Raw genomic sequence first — 13,795 nt, forward strand, 5'->3', positions numbered from 1 at the left:
TGGCACTCGTTCACAGCAGCATTCAAGAGGGCTGCCATCCTTTACGCCGAAGAAACAAATCACTGCGCAACGGGCCGCAAGTTCGATGTTTCTGAACGGGTGGTGCGAGAGTGGCGACTGCAGCGAAGTGAAATTTTCACCTGTGACGGCAAGTGAGGAATTTCCCACGTGCCGAAGTCTGGACGCTTTCCGGAGCTGTAGGCTAAGCTTGCAGCGAATGTCGCTGAAATGCGCAATCGGTCCCTGCCAGTGAAGTGCGACATGGTCATGAAACAAGCCTGGATCTTCGCCTTTCAAGGACCTGCTCTGCTGTGAGTACGAGTTTCTGGCGGCAGAAGACCGCGAAATCACGCCAACCGGACCTGTCAAAAGAGCCTCCCTGACGGCTGTGTGTGGTTGGGTGCATTCGGCGTGGGCTGCTGTTTCACAAGATGTCGTGGTGCGGTCGTATGCCAAATGTGAAATTTCACGGGACGACGACGCGCTGTGGAACCGTAGCAACGATAACGATGGCAGCACTAGTGAAGATGAGTAGTCCAGTGACCATGTCAGCTACTAATAAATTTTCGTTATCGAATGCGCCCTCAAGCATGCTCTCCTTTCTTTTTTCCTGTCACGCGATATGGGGGGTCGACTTACATTCAAGTCCCCTTACAGTAGTGTAAATACGGTACTTCAAGTGACCGTTTTTCAGGCGAAATAAAGGTGCAGTGTTGATACAGCCACATTTCGTACGTTTATTTCTCGTTTTTCGTCCTTTTTTGATAATTCGAAAACCCAGTTAATTCGAAGATCTTTTGCGGTCAGACGTACTTCGAATCAACGAGGTTCTACTGTATTCTGCAAAGCAAGCTTCTTCACCAAAGAGAGTTTTCATGCCTTCTTACAAGACAGTCCTCCTATGAACATGGAGGGGGGGCTGTCAGCATCCACGCTGCACCACTGTCGGGCCAAGTCAATGTCGTTTTCGCTTTCCGAATCATCACTTTCAGTAGAAGAAGTAATGAGAAGACGACTACCATCATCCTCTTCGCTTGAAGAGCAAAACTAGTGAATCGCTTTCACTCTTACATTCACTGAGAGTCAAGCAGTGGATTTCTTTTGGACACGCGGCTCGCGTGCAAGCTTTCAGTGGCAGACACCATCGGTCCAAATCTTCCAAAAGGCGCAAAAAATGCGAGATTCCAAAAATGCGGTCTTTGAGTGCTTACAGAGTGTTGCCATCTATGTACTAGAAAACAAATACTGCAATAAATGCACCGCTCCAGTGTTAACGAAATGGCTGCCATCTACAACATAGATGGTAGCCAGATAGAAGACTGAATCAACGCAGCCTTTGAGGCACCGTAAATGTGCTGACAACAATGTAGTAAAACAAAAAATAGCAAAATAAAACCAGATTTCAAACGCTGGCACTGCAGCAGTCTGTGTAGTAGAAAGAAAAACTAAGCTCACGTGCCGAGTTCGCCCAAACTGCTTTAAAAATTAAATTATTGTCAGTGATAAGCTGAGCTTGTCCAAAGCAAAATTAACCAGGATCATGTTGACAAGTTATTCTTGTCCAAAACACTTAAGTGGTATTAGGATTGTATTAGGATTGTTATTGTCAGTTTGAAAAGGCATTGACAGTCCTATCACCGGCAGGGTGGTTCAATTTGCTTATAAATTCATCGATAATTTTAAATATCCAATAAATATCAAAGTACTGAAACCAAAACAGGTAGCTGCTTCATGTGATGTCACAATGGGTAAATGACGTCAAGCCCTACACTAGTGTAATGTAAATATGCAGAACGCATGCTAAACACACAGTATGCATGGTGCTAATGCCAAAAAAGTGAAGCCGATGTCTTCTGACAACATGGAGATCTTTTCTAGCTCTTTCAAACTAGACAGAGGGGATTTCAGCAAAGATATGAATGCTGAATGATTGCTGTTTGCTTTTGCCCTGCTGCTGTCACGTGAGGCAGTTGACGTGCCCAAGTGTAATGCATTGAGCTATGGAAAGAAGAAGAGAAGTACCGGTTTATTAAGTCTCAAAACGATGACTGTCGGCCGTTGTCTCATAAGAAAAGAAGCCGGCTTGTCATTTCTGGGTGAAGTGGCGGTGTAGTGACTGACATCACAAACACAGGGTGGCCAGTAAAATGTCATACATTTGTGGGAATGAGTTGGGAACATGCAGCCAATCTTCAAAATTCATTTTCATGAAATATAAATGACTTGCAGTTATATCGTTTGGCACAGATAATTGGAGTGCAATAGAGAACGTATATTCAAAATTTTATTGAGGTCAGTGGACATTGAAAAATTGCCAGTGCTGCCCTTTAAAGGGTACCTGAAACACTTTTATAACTAATTAACTAATTATAGAATTACATCACCATTAAATTACGTCCTCTCACGAATTTCCTGCTGCAAAATTTTTTCTGATTGTTCAAGGACAAGCAAAGTTTGATGTGGCTATCAGACCTATCAGTGGCTTTCTTCCTCATTTCACTTCTACTAGTGCTCTGGAAGCTACACAGGGGAGACAGCAAAGGGGCGCGTGAGGGCAACGCCGAGCTGGTTGCACCCAAAGGATGAAAGCGAGATGGCTCGTGGCGACACCACATGGTGGCTGCAGTATCTACACTACGCATTTAGGAGGCCACGTGCAGCAGACGCAGCAATGTGCAATTGTTGCATTTAGACAGGCAGTGCAAAGATGAAATTATTTTTTTTTTCGTCTCTTTGAGATCACAGACATACATATTTTTCATTTATTAACTAAAATGAGCAATACAGTCAATGACCGATTTTTGGGATTCCCAATTTTTCGGAGATGACCGATAATTTTGATGCCTTTGTGGCACCGCCGCTTACCCCATGGAATCAATGTATAACAAAAACTGAAATTTCAGAACAAAAACCCTTCGTCATCAGATTTTTCCTGACTTTTTTCCATGACTGTGGGTACGAAACGGCATTAATCGAAGCAATGCCTCCTTTATTAACTATGCCTGTGAAAAGAGCCCCTCCTGCTAAATCACGCTCTTTCCCATTTGCCAGCACTTGCCTCTCGTGGTGCTGCCGGCTGACACGCAAGCCATGTACAGGCTTGCGGGATACGTTCGCGTGTGATAAGCAAAGTAATAGTTTATTCACTGGTGTCGACATGTGCAGGAAGATGCCCTGAAGTTTGATTTGCTCCCGTTTTGTGTATGGACAGTGCTCGTCATGAGGTACTGCTGTGAGCCTATGTGCACATCAAATGCAAGAAAGAAGAACACCGGGGTATCATTCCACGAGATTCCTGCCGACCTCGAGTTGCACCGATAACAGCTAAAGGTGATCTCATGAAGGAACTGGGAAGAACTGGGTCTAGCAGCTGGAAAACGTATCATACAATCACAGTTTGGAGATGTACTGAATGTTGGTGTTGAAAAATCGTGTTTTCTGGGAACGTATGAACCAGTAAAAAATAAACAAAACTTGATTGGGTAATTTTTTGTGTTCTCAATTACTAACGTTGGCACTGGGAAAACAAACGTAACGGGAATGTATCAACGAGGTTCTACTGTATATGTATTGACGGCCATATATGAATATTTACAAGACCTCATCGTAGGGGACAGTTCAATTTCACAACCTGGAGTCCTCTAACACCACCAAGAATATGGCACCTCTCGGTGGTGTAATCTTCCTTCATGTAAATGTCTTGTACTTTGCTATCACTAATATACTGCTTCGCCTTTCCGGTGAAACTGCAGTCTCTCTTTTTGTGTCTTTTTTATCCCTATTTCTTTTAACTGAGTTCGAGTATAAGCACTGCTGCGCATGACTGCTATTGATTCGGATTTTGAATGAATCTGTCTACTTTATGAACACTGCATGCAAGTGCCGATGTTTCCATCCCTTATAAACATTGTAAATTATTAAAAGAGTATTTCTTTTTTAATGAGTCATCAGCCTTGCTTACGGGAAAGAGAAGCAATGTTGAGACATATATCAATGTTGAGACACACCGCTGATAAAAGACTGCCGAAGGGGTGACTGAAGTCTGCCAATTTTCTTTAAGGTCAAAAAAGGACGCAAAGCAATTTGAAATGAGGTCAACATACAGCAACATCTTCTTTCTCTAGGCATAGGCTATTAGAAAAAATTGTTAGTTGACTACCTCCTCTTTAAAAAATATAATAAACTTTGTCCTGTGTATATATTTAAATGTATTGTGTCTGTGCAAGGTGTTTACAGTGGAAAGTTTAAAAAATGTTGAAGTGAGAAAATACGGATGAGGTAGCTGCTGCTGGTGCTTCTAATGTGCTTGTCCTCCTATTGTCAGGATTTGCAATAATAAATGAAAGCATGAATTAAAGGTTGTGCACATTCATGTCAACAATGATGCAGTAAGCTTTTAACCACAATAAAATGTTAAGTAAAAAGGTAGAGGCAATGCAAAAGGACCCTCAAATGATGTGGGTGACAGAAATCTGGCAATGACACCTGAGGGGGGGGAGGCTCTTTCTTTTGCATATTTTCTTTTCTTATTTTCGTCCGCGTCCATCTGCTGTATTTGTAAATGCGTCTGCAGCAGAGGGTCAGCAGAGGGTCAAATGCGTCTGACACTGCAGAGGGTCCGCCTGCTGTCGCACAATATTTTCAAACCCACCGTGTATAATCCAGTGATGGGTCGCTCGAAGCTACGAAAAGAGACCGTTGTGCACCTACAAATGGCGTTTGGAATAAGGCGCCACTGTATGGTACTTTGCAAAGATGGCGGCCATGAACATACAAGTGATCTCATGCTCTCGCTTTCGTTGATGAGGTGGTTTGTCGGCTTTCTGAGGGTTGTGCGACTGCTGTGACTAGATCTGCATTGATTTGGTAACCGTAACTTGAGTCGCCGACACCCGACAACGCAGTTCCGATTAGGCCTAATGGGCTAGACAGTGTGGCCAATGGTGTGGCTGTGCCAATGTGATAATGGGCCGCAAACCATAGCATAAAGCTTGTCACTAATATGCTCCTAAGGATGGTTCATCAGTGACTGTTCACAAAATAACACGTACAGGTTAAATTGATGGCTGTTAAATTGGTGTTCAGGTCCATGGTTGACCAACTGGCGACTACAACGAGCATGCGTGTCAAGTTCGTCTATGTGCTCGTGTGGAGATAGAAAGCACCAAACTGTGTGAATTTGCGTGCATGAACAGTGAACTCGCGTATTCAATGTAATTAGCGTGCCTTCCACTGGCTAACTGGCCCGATCTTCACACATGCTTCCGTGCTTTCCACATGCACTGCTTTTGTTCACTCTGTTCACGTAGCGTTAATTGTTTCGATCAGTATTGTCAACCTGGTCGAACTTTGTACCAATAAAGATTGCGCGGTGTTAGAATGCTTGAATATGTCAAGGCACCGACCACGGCCGGGATATTCACCAAACGTACCAATATTCGAAAAATGGAATACAGTCAAACCCGGCTATATCGAACTCGCAAAAAAACGCCTATCAGTTCGATATAGAGCATAATTCGATATAAGCCTGCTAAATAATTGGATGTCATAAAAGCACATACCATTTATAAAATCACTTTATTAACGAAACTAGCTTAGTTTGGCATAAATTAGTCCTGCATTTTCTTCTGCTTGGGCAATTTCGCTGCCTGCGACGCACGCACTTCCCCACGTTGTCTAAGGAGTCGGAGCAGCTGAGGCCGCAACCTTCCGCATTCGCGCAGAAGCACCGGACTAATGCGAGTGCACCAATCACTTCGGAGGATGTGGGCAAAGGACCGTAGTTGCTTTCCTCAATGTGCCTACTTTCATTTGTGCTCGGTACGAGGTCGGCGATGTAGTCTTCGTTTCCGGGCTCTACCGTGGTCGCGACACCATCATCTGCACTCACAAACTCGTCCACAGTTGATTCGAATGTCCCGGAAATTTTGACAGCTCGCTCCAAACTTCGGCAACACCGGCAACGGCTTCGTCGCATTCATCAGAATTTACAGTCCTCACCGAGCACGCGGAAACCGGCACGTATGAAGAACCCCTCGTACACGGCCGTGCGTACGCGTCGGGCGCCATGCACACCGGTTTGCGAGTCTGGCCACTTTAGCCCTATTCGTACCGAGAGTGCTCCTCGGAATCTTGCACGCTGCGGGGACATCCAACTTCTCATCGCCTTCGACGCGATTTATGATTTCGAGCTTCACGACGAAAGGCGAATTCTGCCACTTCATCACGGCAACACTGCGGGAGAAGGCCCACAACCGCGCAAACACGATAAACCAGAGAAGCAGCCAGACAACTCGCACTTTCGCCATCTTGCACGATGAGAGCACAAGAGCCTCTGATTGGCTGTCTGAGCAAGCGCTGTAGGCGGGCCAGGATCATTTTTTGCTGGGGGGTGTCGCTAGATAGCGATCTAAAGAAAGGAAGGACGCTTGATTCTGCAACCCGTGAGGGAGCACAGCGAAGCGTCGTCAGGGGAGAGGGGGTGGCAAGTGAAAGATGATAGAGAAAGAGGGAGGATGTGGCCTAATTGACTCCACTATGCGCGACAGGGGGACAGTCGACGGCTCGCCCGAACAGCCCGAGGCAGCGCGGTCACGGTAGGGAGAGCGGTTGGATGGAGCCGCGCCGCCGGGTTTCCCCGCTACCGCGAGGGAAAGCCAACTTCTGGGGGCACTTTTCCGCCGTTTGACGTTCGATATATCGGGAGTCACTGCAATATTTGTTCGATGTAAGCGTAATTTTTGCTATATATACTCATTGTAACTATACCGTGACCAGAAATTGTTCGATATATAGAATAATTCGATGTAAACGGGTTCGATATATTCGGGTTCGGCTGTATTCAATATTCAATTCACGAATCGAATTATTCGAGCATTCACTATTCGATTCAAAATCGAATATTTGAGTATTCACACACCCCTAAAATATCCTTTTGTGAGCATCTGCCAACTTTAAAGATAACTCACCCAGCCAACACAGTAATAGAATCTGGAAAAACGTCATCTTGCTCCATGTTGTCCCAGTGGCCATCCTTTTCCATACAGGCCACAATTTCTTCCTGACCTGCCCGTCTTAGGAAGGCCTCAAATGCCTGAAGAGCACATCTGTAAACATGGCAGTATGTGAGATGCTTTCAGTCCATGAACCACTAGGATGAGATTTGACAATAAATGACATGCAACTGGAACACTGTATTGTCACAATGTTTACTGCTTTTTGCAATAAAAAGCAGCAACAATGAAAAGGTTGACATGAGTATGGAGACCCAACACCTTGTCAAAATGCAGGACTACATGGAATCGAACAGCTATAGAACAGTCATAGCTACTTAAATGTAAAACAAGAGCCCATAGCAGTTATCACTGTTATGGCTTTTGCCTTGCTTATGTGTGCTCAGAGTAGTCAGTGGTGTCTGTCTTAATATAATTTCAGTACATATAGGTTTGCACTGATGTCTATATAGAAGTGCCTACTCAAGAACTACTGCTACTGGTGAGCTGTGTACTGATACACAATTAAACCTCAATATAACGAAGTCGGTAAAATTGGCAAATTACTTTGTTACATCGAAATTTTGTTCTATTGAAAATCGACCTTTTATGCAAATAAGCACAGTCGCCGATCGATTTTTCTTACACGGAAAAGGGCTGCACAATTTTCAGAATTATCCGGCAATCAAAAAAAGCAAAGTTGAATGAGAAAACAATTCATTTTGATAAATTTGGGAATCGGCGATGAATGATACGGTTTCACGGCCCATACGTCGACAATATCTTCTTGGCGGTGTAAATTAAGCTAAACCAACCACAATTTTGCATGCACTCTGCTATTAGGAAAAGTGTCGGCAGCAGTAAGCGAATGCTTCGGCTGCCTCTCACTCCAACGGGTCACCAAAACTCAAGATTACGCAACCTATAATACTAAACGCACGGTAAGACAGCTTACATGGTGCCACGCCGTCTCGGCATGCCCACTCTTGGCACACGCAGCAGATTACTCTAAAGCAGGGTGCGCGGTTGCGTATGAGCTCTGTCACGCTTACAGCCATATGCAGCCACGGCCAAGATGCGAGCCAGATATTGAGACGTGCGCCAACTTACCTCTCACTCTGCGCCCCCCCCCCCCCTTCACGCGTGCTTGATCGCATTACTGTGAGCTCGCTCCCCTCCACCTCTTTCCCTATGCTCGCATGGTAAGGCGGCACTCATGAAGCCACCATCTTTCTTGTCTCACCCTTGCGCACTTTCATTCACACCTAAAGCATACAGTGCACAGTGCAAAATAGAATCTTATCGCACTTGGACAAACTTATACGGAGCATGATGCAGCTCCACTTCGGCGGTCGCTCTTGTCGCGCAGCGCGCGATTCGAGAGGTGCATTAGCAAGCGCTCACTTGAAATTCAATCATTTCACCATCTGCATTCGCAGAAATTTCCCTTTATTGTCTTAGCATTCTTTTGCAGTGGCAGTGAAATTTCGTTATATTGAAATCACATACACACACACTTCGTTATACTGAGGTTCTAAATACATGGTGTTCTATGGACACGACGTTATGAAAGTTAAATAATTCATTATATCCAGAACTTCATTATATTGAAGTCTTGCTATATTCACGCAGCCATATTCATGTAGAAATGCAGCATTGCACTGCTGCTTCAGATTGAAGAACAGAAGAAAAACAGCATGGGATGAATGCACCACTACTGGGAACACAAATTTTTAAATGTCACAGTGAAAAAAACCAAACAAGCAACACATATTTCTTGGATACTGCTTTCAAAAGAAGAGCAAGGGTTTCAGCACCGTAGTGGAAGCAGTTTAGGGCTGGCTCCGGACTCCTGCTTGCTAGCAGTGTTTGTTGTAACAAAGCTCACTGCACTGACGCCAACATAGCTGGCTGCGGCCAACAGGAGGGCTGAGAAAACATGGCCAAATGCCTCCTTAGCACAGGACTCCATCTCAGCAGTGTTGAACATCTCCTGCAGGGCACAGATGGCCTGCAAGTAAAATAAAGCGACAGAATAAACAGCTTGTATATGCCTGCTCCTTGCAGTATCAGTCAAAATAATACTCCAAAGCTTGCACAAACCACTAAAAATTCACAGCACAAGTGCTCATAAGGATAAAGAGGAAAGTAAGCTATGCAGCAAGACCAAAGATGTTACCTGCATAAATTTAAACACATATTTGTTACAAGCTGACAGCAAATAGTATCTGATGCACCAAAGAAAAACTGCAGATACACGAGATAAAGCAATACTACACATGATGATGGAAGAAAAAATATGCTCCACATTTATTTATTTATTTATTTATTGTAATGTGGGCATTACAGCAGGGGGGATTACAGTGTGAAGGAATAAACAAGTGATCACATACACAAAGTGTGATAAAATGCACCATTGTTTTCAATATTAACAATGTCAAGAGAAAGAGCATTCTATTCTCTTATAGATCAAACAAAAAAAGAATACCTAAAGACGTCACCCCTGAAAGGGAACTCACGGACTTTCAGTGCATGGTCCCGTCTCATCGACATATAAGTAGGCGACTTAATATATCTTTCTCTCTCAATCCCTGTTTTTGAATAATAAACAGTGTGAAAAAATTTCAACCTGAGATTTTTTTCGTCAGTCTTTTAATGCTTGCCACGATAATTAAATTTTACTTTCTGTCATACTTAATTTTCTACTATAATTATTAAGAACAAACCTAGCTGCCCTATTCTGCATGCTTTCAAGGTGTTCCATGAGATCAGCCGTGTATGGATCCCAACAGACAACCATAATCAAATATACTACGAACATAAGTGAAATACGATTACTGTTTCAACTTATCCGGTAACTGACTGAAATTACAGGGCAGGAATCCCAATGTACCTATTGCCTTATTCTTAAAATGCGTAATGTGCCTGTTCCATGTTAAATCAGGCTTCATTAAAATTCCTAAATATTTGTATTCGTCAACCTTTTTTTAATGCCATATTACTCAAGGTATAAGTACATGGCTGAAATGCATGCTTCTTTGAAAAGGTGACGTGAACACATCTTTGAACATTTAGTGACAATTCCCACATATTGCACCATGTTCCTATAATGTCTAAATCAGTCTGTAATGATGAATTGTCATATGCAATATCTCTGACTCTATGACACAGTCACCTGCAAACATTCTAAATGAAGACGGAAGGTCAGTTTCAATATCATTAATAAATAGTAAAAATAAAAGGGGACTCAAAACTGATCCCTGAGGAACACCCGAGGTTACTGGAATATATACAGAAGAAAAACCGTTGAACACTCCAGACTGCTGTATTGTGCGAAGATACTCGGCAATCCAAGCTATGACACTGTTGTCCAATTTGTAGGCCCCGAGTTTTGAGATTAGAAGATCATGTGCAACCACATCGAAGGATTTTTTGAAATGTAGAAATATGCCGTCTATAATTTTGGTTTTGTCTATTGCCGAGGCCAGATCATGAAAGAATTCTAACTGGGTAGGACATGAAAAACCTTGTCAAAAACCATGCTGACTAGAGCTTAGAATATTGTGTTTAACTAAATGCTACATGATTGAAGTCTAAATTACATGTTCCATTACCTTGCATGTGATACTTGTTAAAGACACCAGTCTGTAGCTCTCAACAGCAGTTCTCGATCTGCCTTTGTGAATGGGTACAACCCGTGCCAGCTTCCAATCACGCGGTAAACAAGACTCAGATAAACACTTTGCAAATAACCAAGAAAAGTAAAAACTCAATATTCCAGAACAGTTTTTAAGAATCGCTGCTGGAATATAATCAGGGCCATAAGCAGTCATCGGCTTCATCTCCTGCAGGAATTTATGCAAACCTTCTACGCCAAATATAACCTCAGGTATTTTATTAATGTCCATCTGGAAGATCACATTAGCAGTGCGAGAACTCTTTGGTCTATACACTGACAAGAAAAAATTGCTAAACAGTTTCACTTTGTCTTCATCATCATCAATTACGGTTTTGGGGCTCTTTAAGGGGGGAACAGAATTGTTTTCTTTACCGTTACACTTAACAAATCTCCAGAACTCTTTGGAATGATTGAGCAACCTTATACCAAGGTTTTCAATATAAGTAAGCTTGGCCTTCTCCGCAAGACCTTGAAAACTTTTTTTTTCAAACAGTTCAGCTCTAATCAAGTATCCTGAGACTTCGCTCTCCCAAACTTGAGATAAACTCTCCCAATTTTTTGTATTAGTGTGCGCAGCTGATTATTAAACCAAGGATTATTTTTTGACCATTAGGTAAGATAACATGAGTAGGAACAAAAGTATTGTGCAATTCAAAAAGCTTGTCTTAGCAGCTTCCATAACTGTTCAATGCTCAATTCATCAACTAATGCATCAAAGGTAGGAAAATATGACTTAATGCAGAAATTATAGCAACAAAATCAGCCCTCTTATACACGTAAATCTTTCTGGGTTCCTTTTTCGGCACGGACACATATTTAACGTTTATATCAGCACTAAAAACGATGGCCACTTAAGCCGGGAAGCCCATTTACATTCATTATGTTTGCAACATTACATAAGAGCAAATCAAGTACATGACCTGTGCAATCATTCCGTGATGCATCACAAATGTACTATTGAAACGTAAAATCACAGACAAGATCCAAAAATGCAGAAAGCACACGGCCAGTGCCCAACGCTACAGGGTCACCACATAACCAGTCTATATCCGGAAGGTTAAAATCTCCCCCTACTATTACGTTATTGTTTTCAAGCGTGTCAAGGAAAGCGGACAGCTGAACAAACAGGTCGTATGATGATCCGGGAGGACGGTAATATGATCCAATAACTAAGCTTTTTCCCTTAGATAGCCTCACTTTGCAAAAAACAGACTCAAAATCAGCTGTAGAACATTCCAGCAGCACACACAATAAGATTGAGCTCACAAGAATAAAATCATCCTACCCCTCTTGCTCCCCGATCATGTCTGAAACAATGATAGCCATCTGGGAAAACTTCAGAATTTCAGGTGCTAGAGTCCAACCATAACTCGGTGCCAATAACTACATTGTTGGCTCAACTGACCTAACAAGGATATGGAAAGAATCAACTTTATTTCTTATGCTCCTGCAGTTTATCACCAGAACACTGAGCATTTCCTTTATCTCAGTAATTAGTGATGGTCACATCTGCTTCACTTTGTTGGTCACAGCATCATTCTGATAGCGTTTGTTGTCCATGTTCAGAGCATCAAACTTTAGTACCGCTTTTATACCTTCTTGCCTATTCTGCTTCATGAAATACCATAAATGGCTTCTTTTATCAATCACGACGTGTGAAAAATCGTCCAAAATGCTATGGTTCATGCCCTTTAACTTACGTGCACTAGTTGACACTTGTTGGCATTCTTCGAAGGAGAATGTATAATTGGGCATGCAGTATAATTGGGCATGCTTAATCTGCACGACAGGTTCCTATCTTGTGAGCGTGCTCAATTGATTCCAACAGCATAAGTTCCAATTTCGTATGGCACAGAGTTGAGGCAAGTTCACTTAATTTAGTTGCATTTTTGCGAGTGTCCCTATCTTCAAGGCCATGAAAGAAGTAGATTATCCCGCCTTTGATGATTCTCAATATCGTCAATTCTTGAACCAAAAGCCGACAATGATGCCTGATTCTGACGCTGCAGTACCTCAACGTTAGCCAGTGTAGAATGAATATCATCCACACGTGATTGTTTCCTCTGATGACACAATATGAGCCTTCAGTTCTATTTCAGCGGAGCACTTGTTCCCAATTGATGACAGCTTTTTCAATATTGTGTTCTGACCTTTGAGTAATCGTTCAAACTGTGCAGTAGTGGGTCCTGGATTCGACTCTATATCACCACTGCCCAGTAGCAAAATCAGTAAATAGAAAACGAAATGCCTCCAGACAACAAACTGCCAGCTTACGAGTGCCCTGCGTGACTTTGCAGAAATATGGCAAATATCTGAGCCATATACAACAGAACCCTGTTGATATATTTTTCAATGGAGCACAGAAAAACGTAACAGTGAGGAAGGTCCTGAATCGCCACAGCAATATCAGGGTGCGGGTGTAAAATTAAGAAGCACATACTATGTTTCTTGACAATAGCCCCTTCTCACTCTTAATATGCTTCACCGCATAACATGCCTATTTTGCGGCAAAGCTGACTTTAGAAAGCTGAAATGAATTGAAACTGTGTCATCACACGTTTACTGGGACTGACGATCGCATATTTCCGGCCTTTCATACTTCTCAATTTCCCTCTGCACTGCTAAATTTACATGATCACCACATTTAAATACAACGTAAGATGTGGGAACATTACAGAATGGAGACATATAAATGGGAACATAATACACAGGAGTCAATTGTGGTAAAGATACAGAAAACGAGATGTGGCAGTGGGGAAAATGCAACAGCAAGGAACATAACAGGATTTCACTACAGCAACATACAGTTGAACCTCGACATAGTGAACATGAATATAGAATGAATTATTGGGTAGAACAAAGCAAATCTAAATTTTGGTTAGTCATGCTTTATTTCAATGGAGTATTCCCCTAGTGTGATGAAACCGAAAATGTAGGATCTGACATGGCATCTGCTATAGCGAAGCAAATGTTTCTTTCCACGTGGCTAAAAATGTGCGTTCTGGTAGCAAAAATTTTAAGTACATTGGCTGACCATTTTTATTGTTATAGCAATTACATGGACACTCCAGGCGCATTTCCGCCGTCGACATCGCCATGAGGCTCCGTATAAAGTCCAAGGGCG

At 42.6% G+C, this 13,795-nt stretch overlaps 1 protein-coding gene across 2 annotated transcripts in view; it reads right to left on the reverse strand.

Moving 5' to 3' along the window:
* The window catches only part of c11.1 (maestro heat like repeat family protein c11.1), a 213,933-nt gene that overhangs the window by 43,016 nt on the left and 157,122 nt on the right, over positions 1–13,795 (reverse strand). For both annotated transcript variants that reach the window (XM_050194373.3, XM_055062171.2), the window contains exons 29-30: positions 8,810–9,003; positions 6,969–7,106 (exon numbers count right to left, since the gene is read on the reverse strand). In XM_050194373.3, coding sequence (XP_050050330.1) covers positions 6,969–7,106; positions 8,810–9,003 — 332 coding nt within the window. The remainder of the gene's footprint in view (positions 1–6,968; positions 7,107–8,809; positions 9,004–13,795) is intronic.

This window comes from Dermacentor andersoni, chromosome 1 (genome assembly GCF_023375885.2).
Source record: "Dermacentor andersoni chromosome 1, qqDerAnde1_hic_scaffold, whole genome shotgun sequence".
NCBI lineage: Eukaryota > Metazoa > Arthropoda > Arachnida > Ixodida > Ixodidae > Dermacentor > Dermacentor andersoni.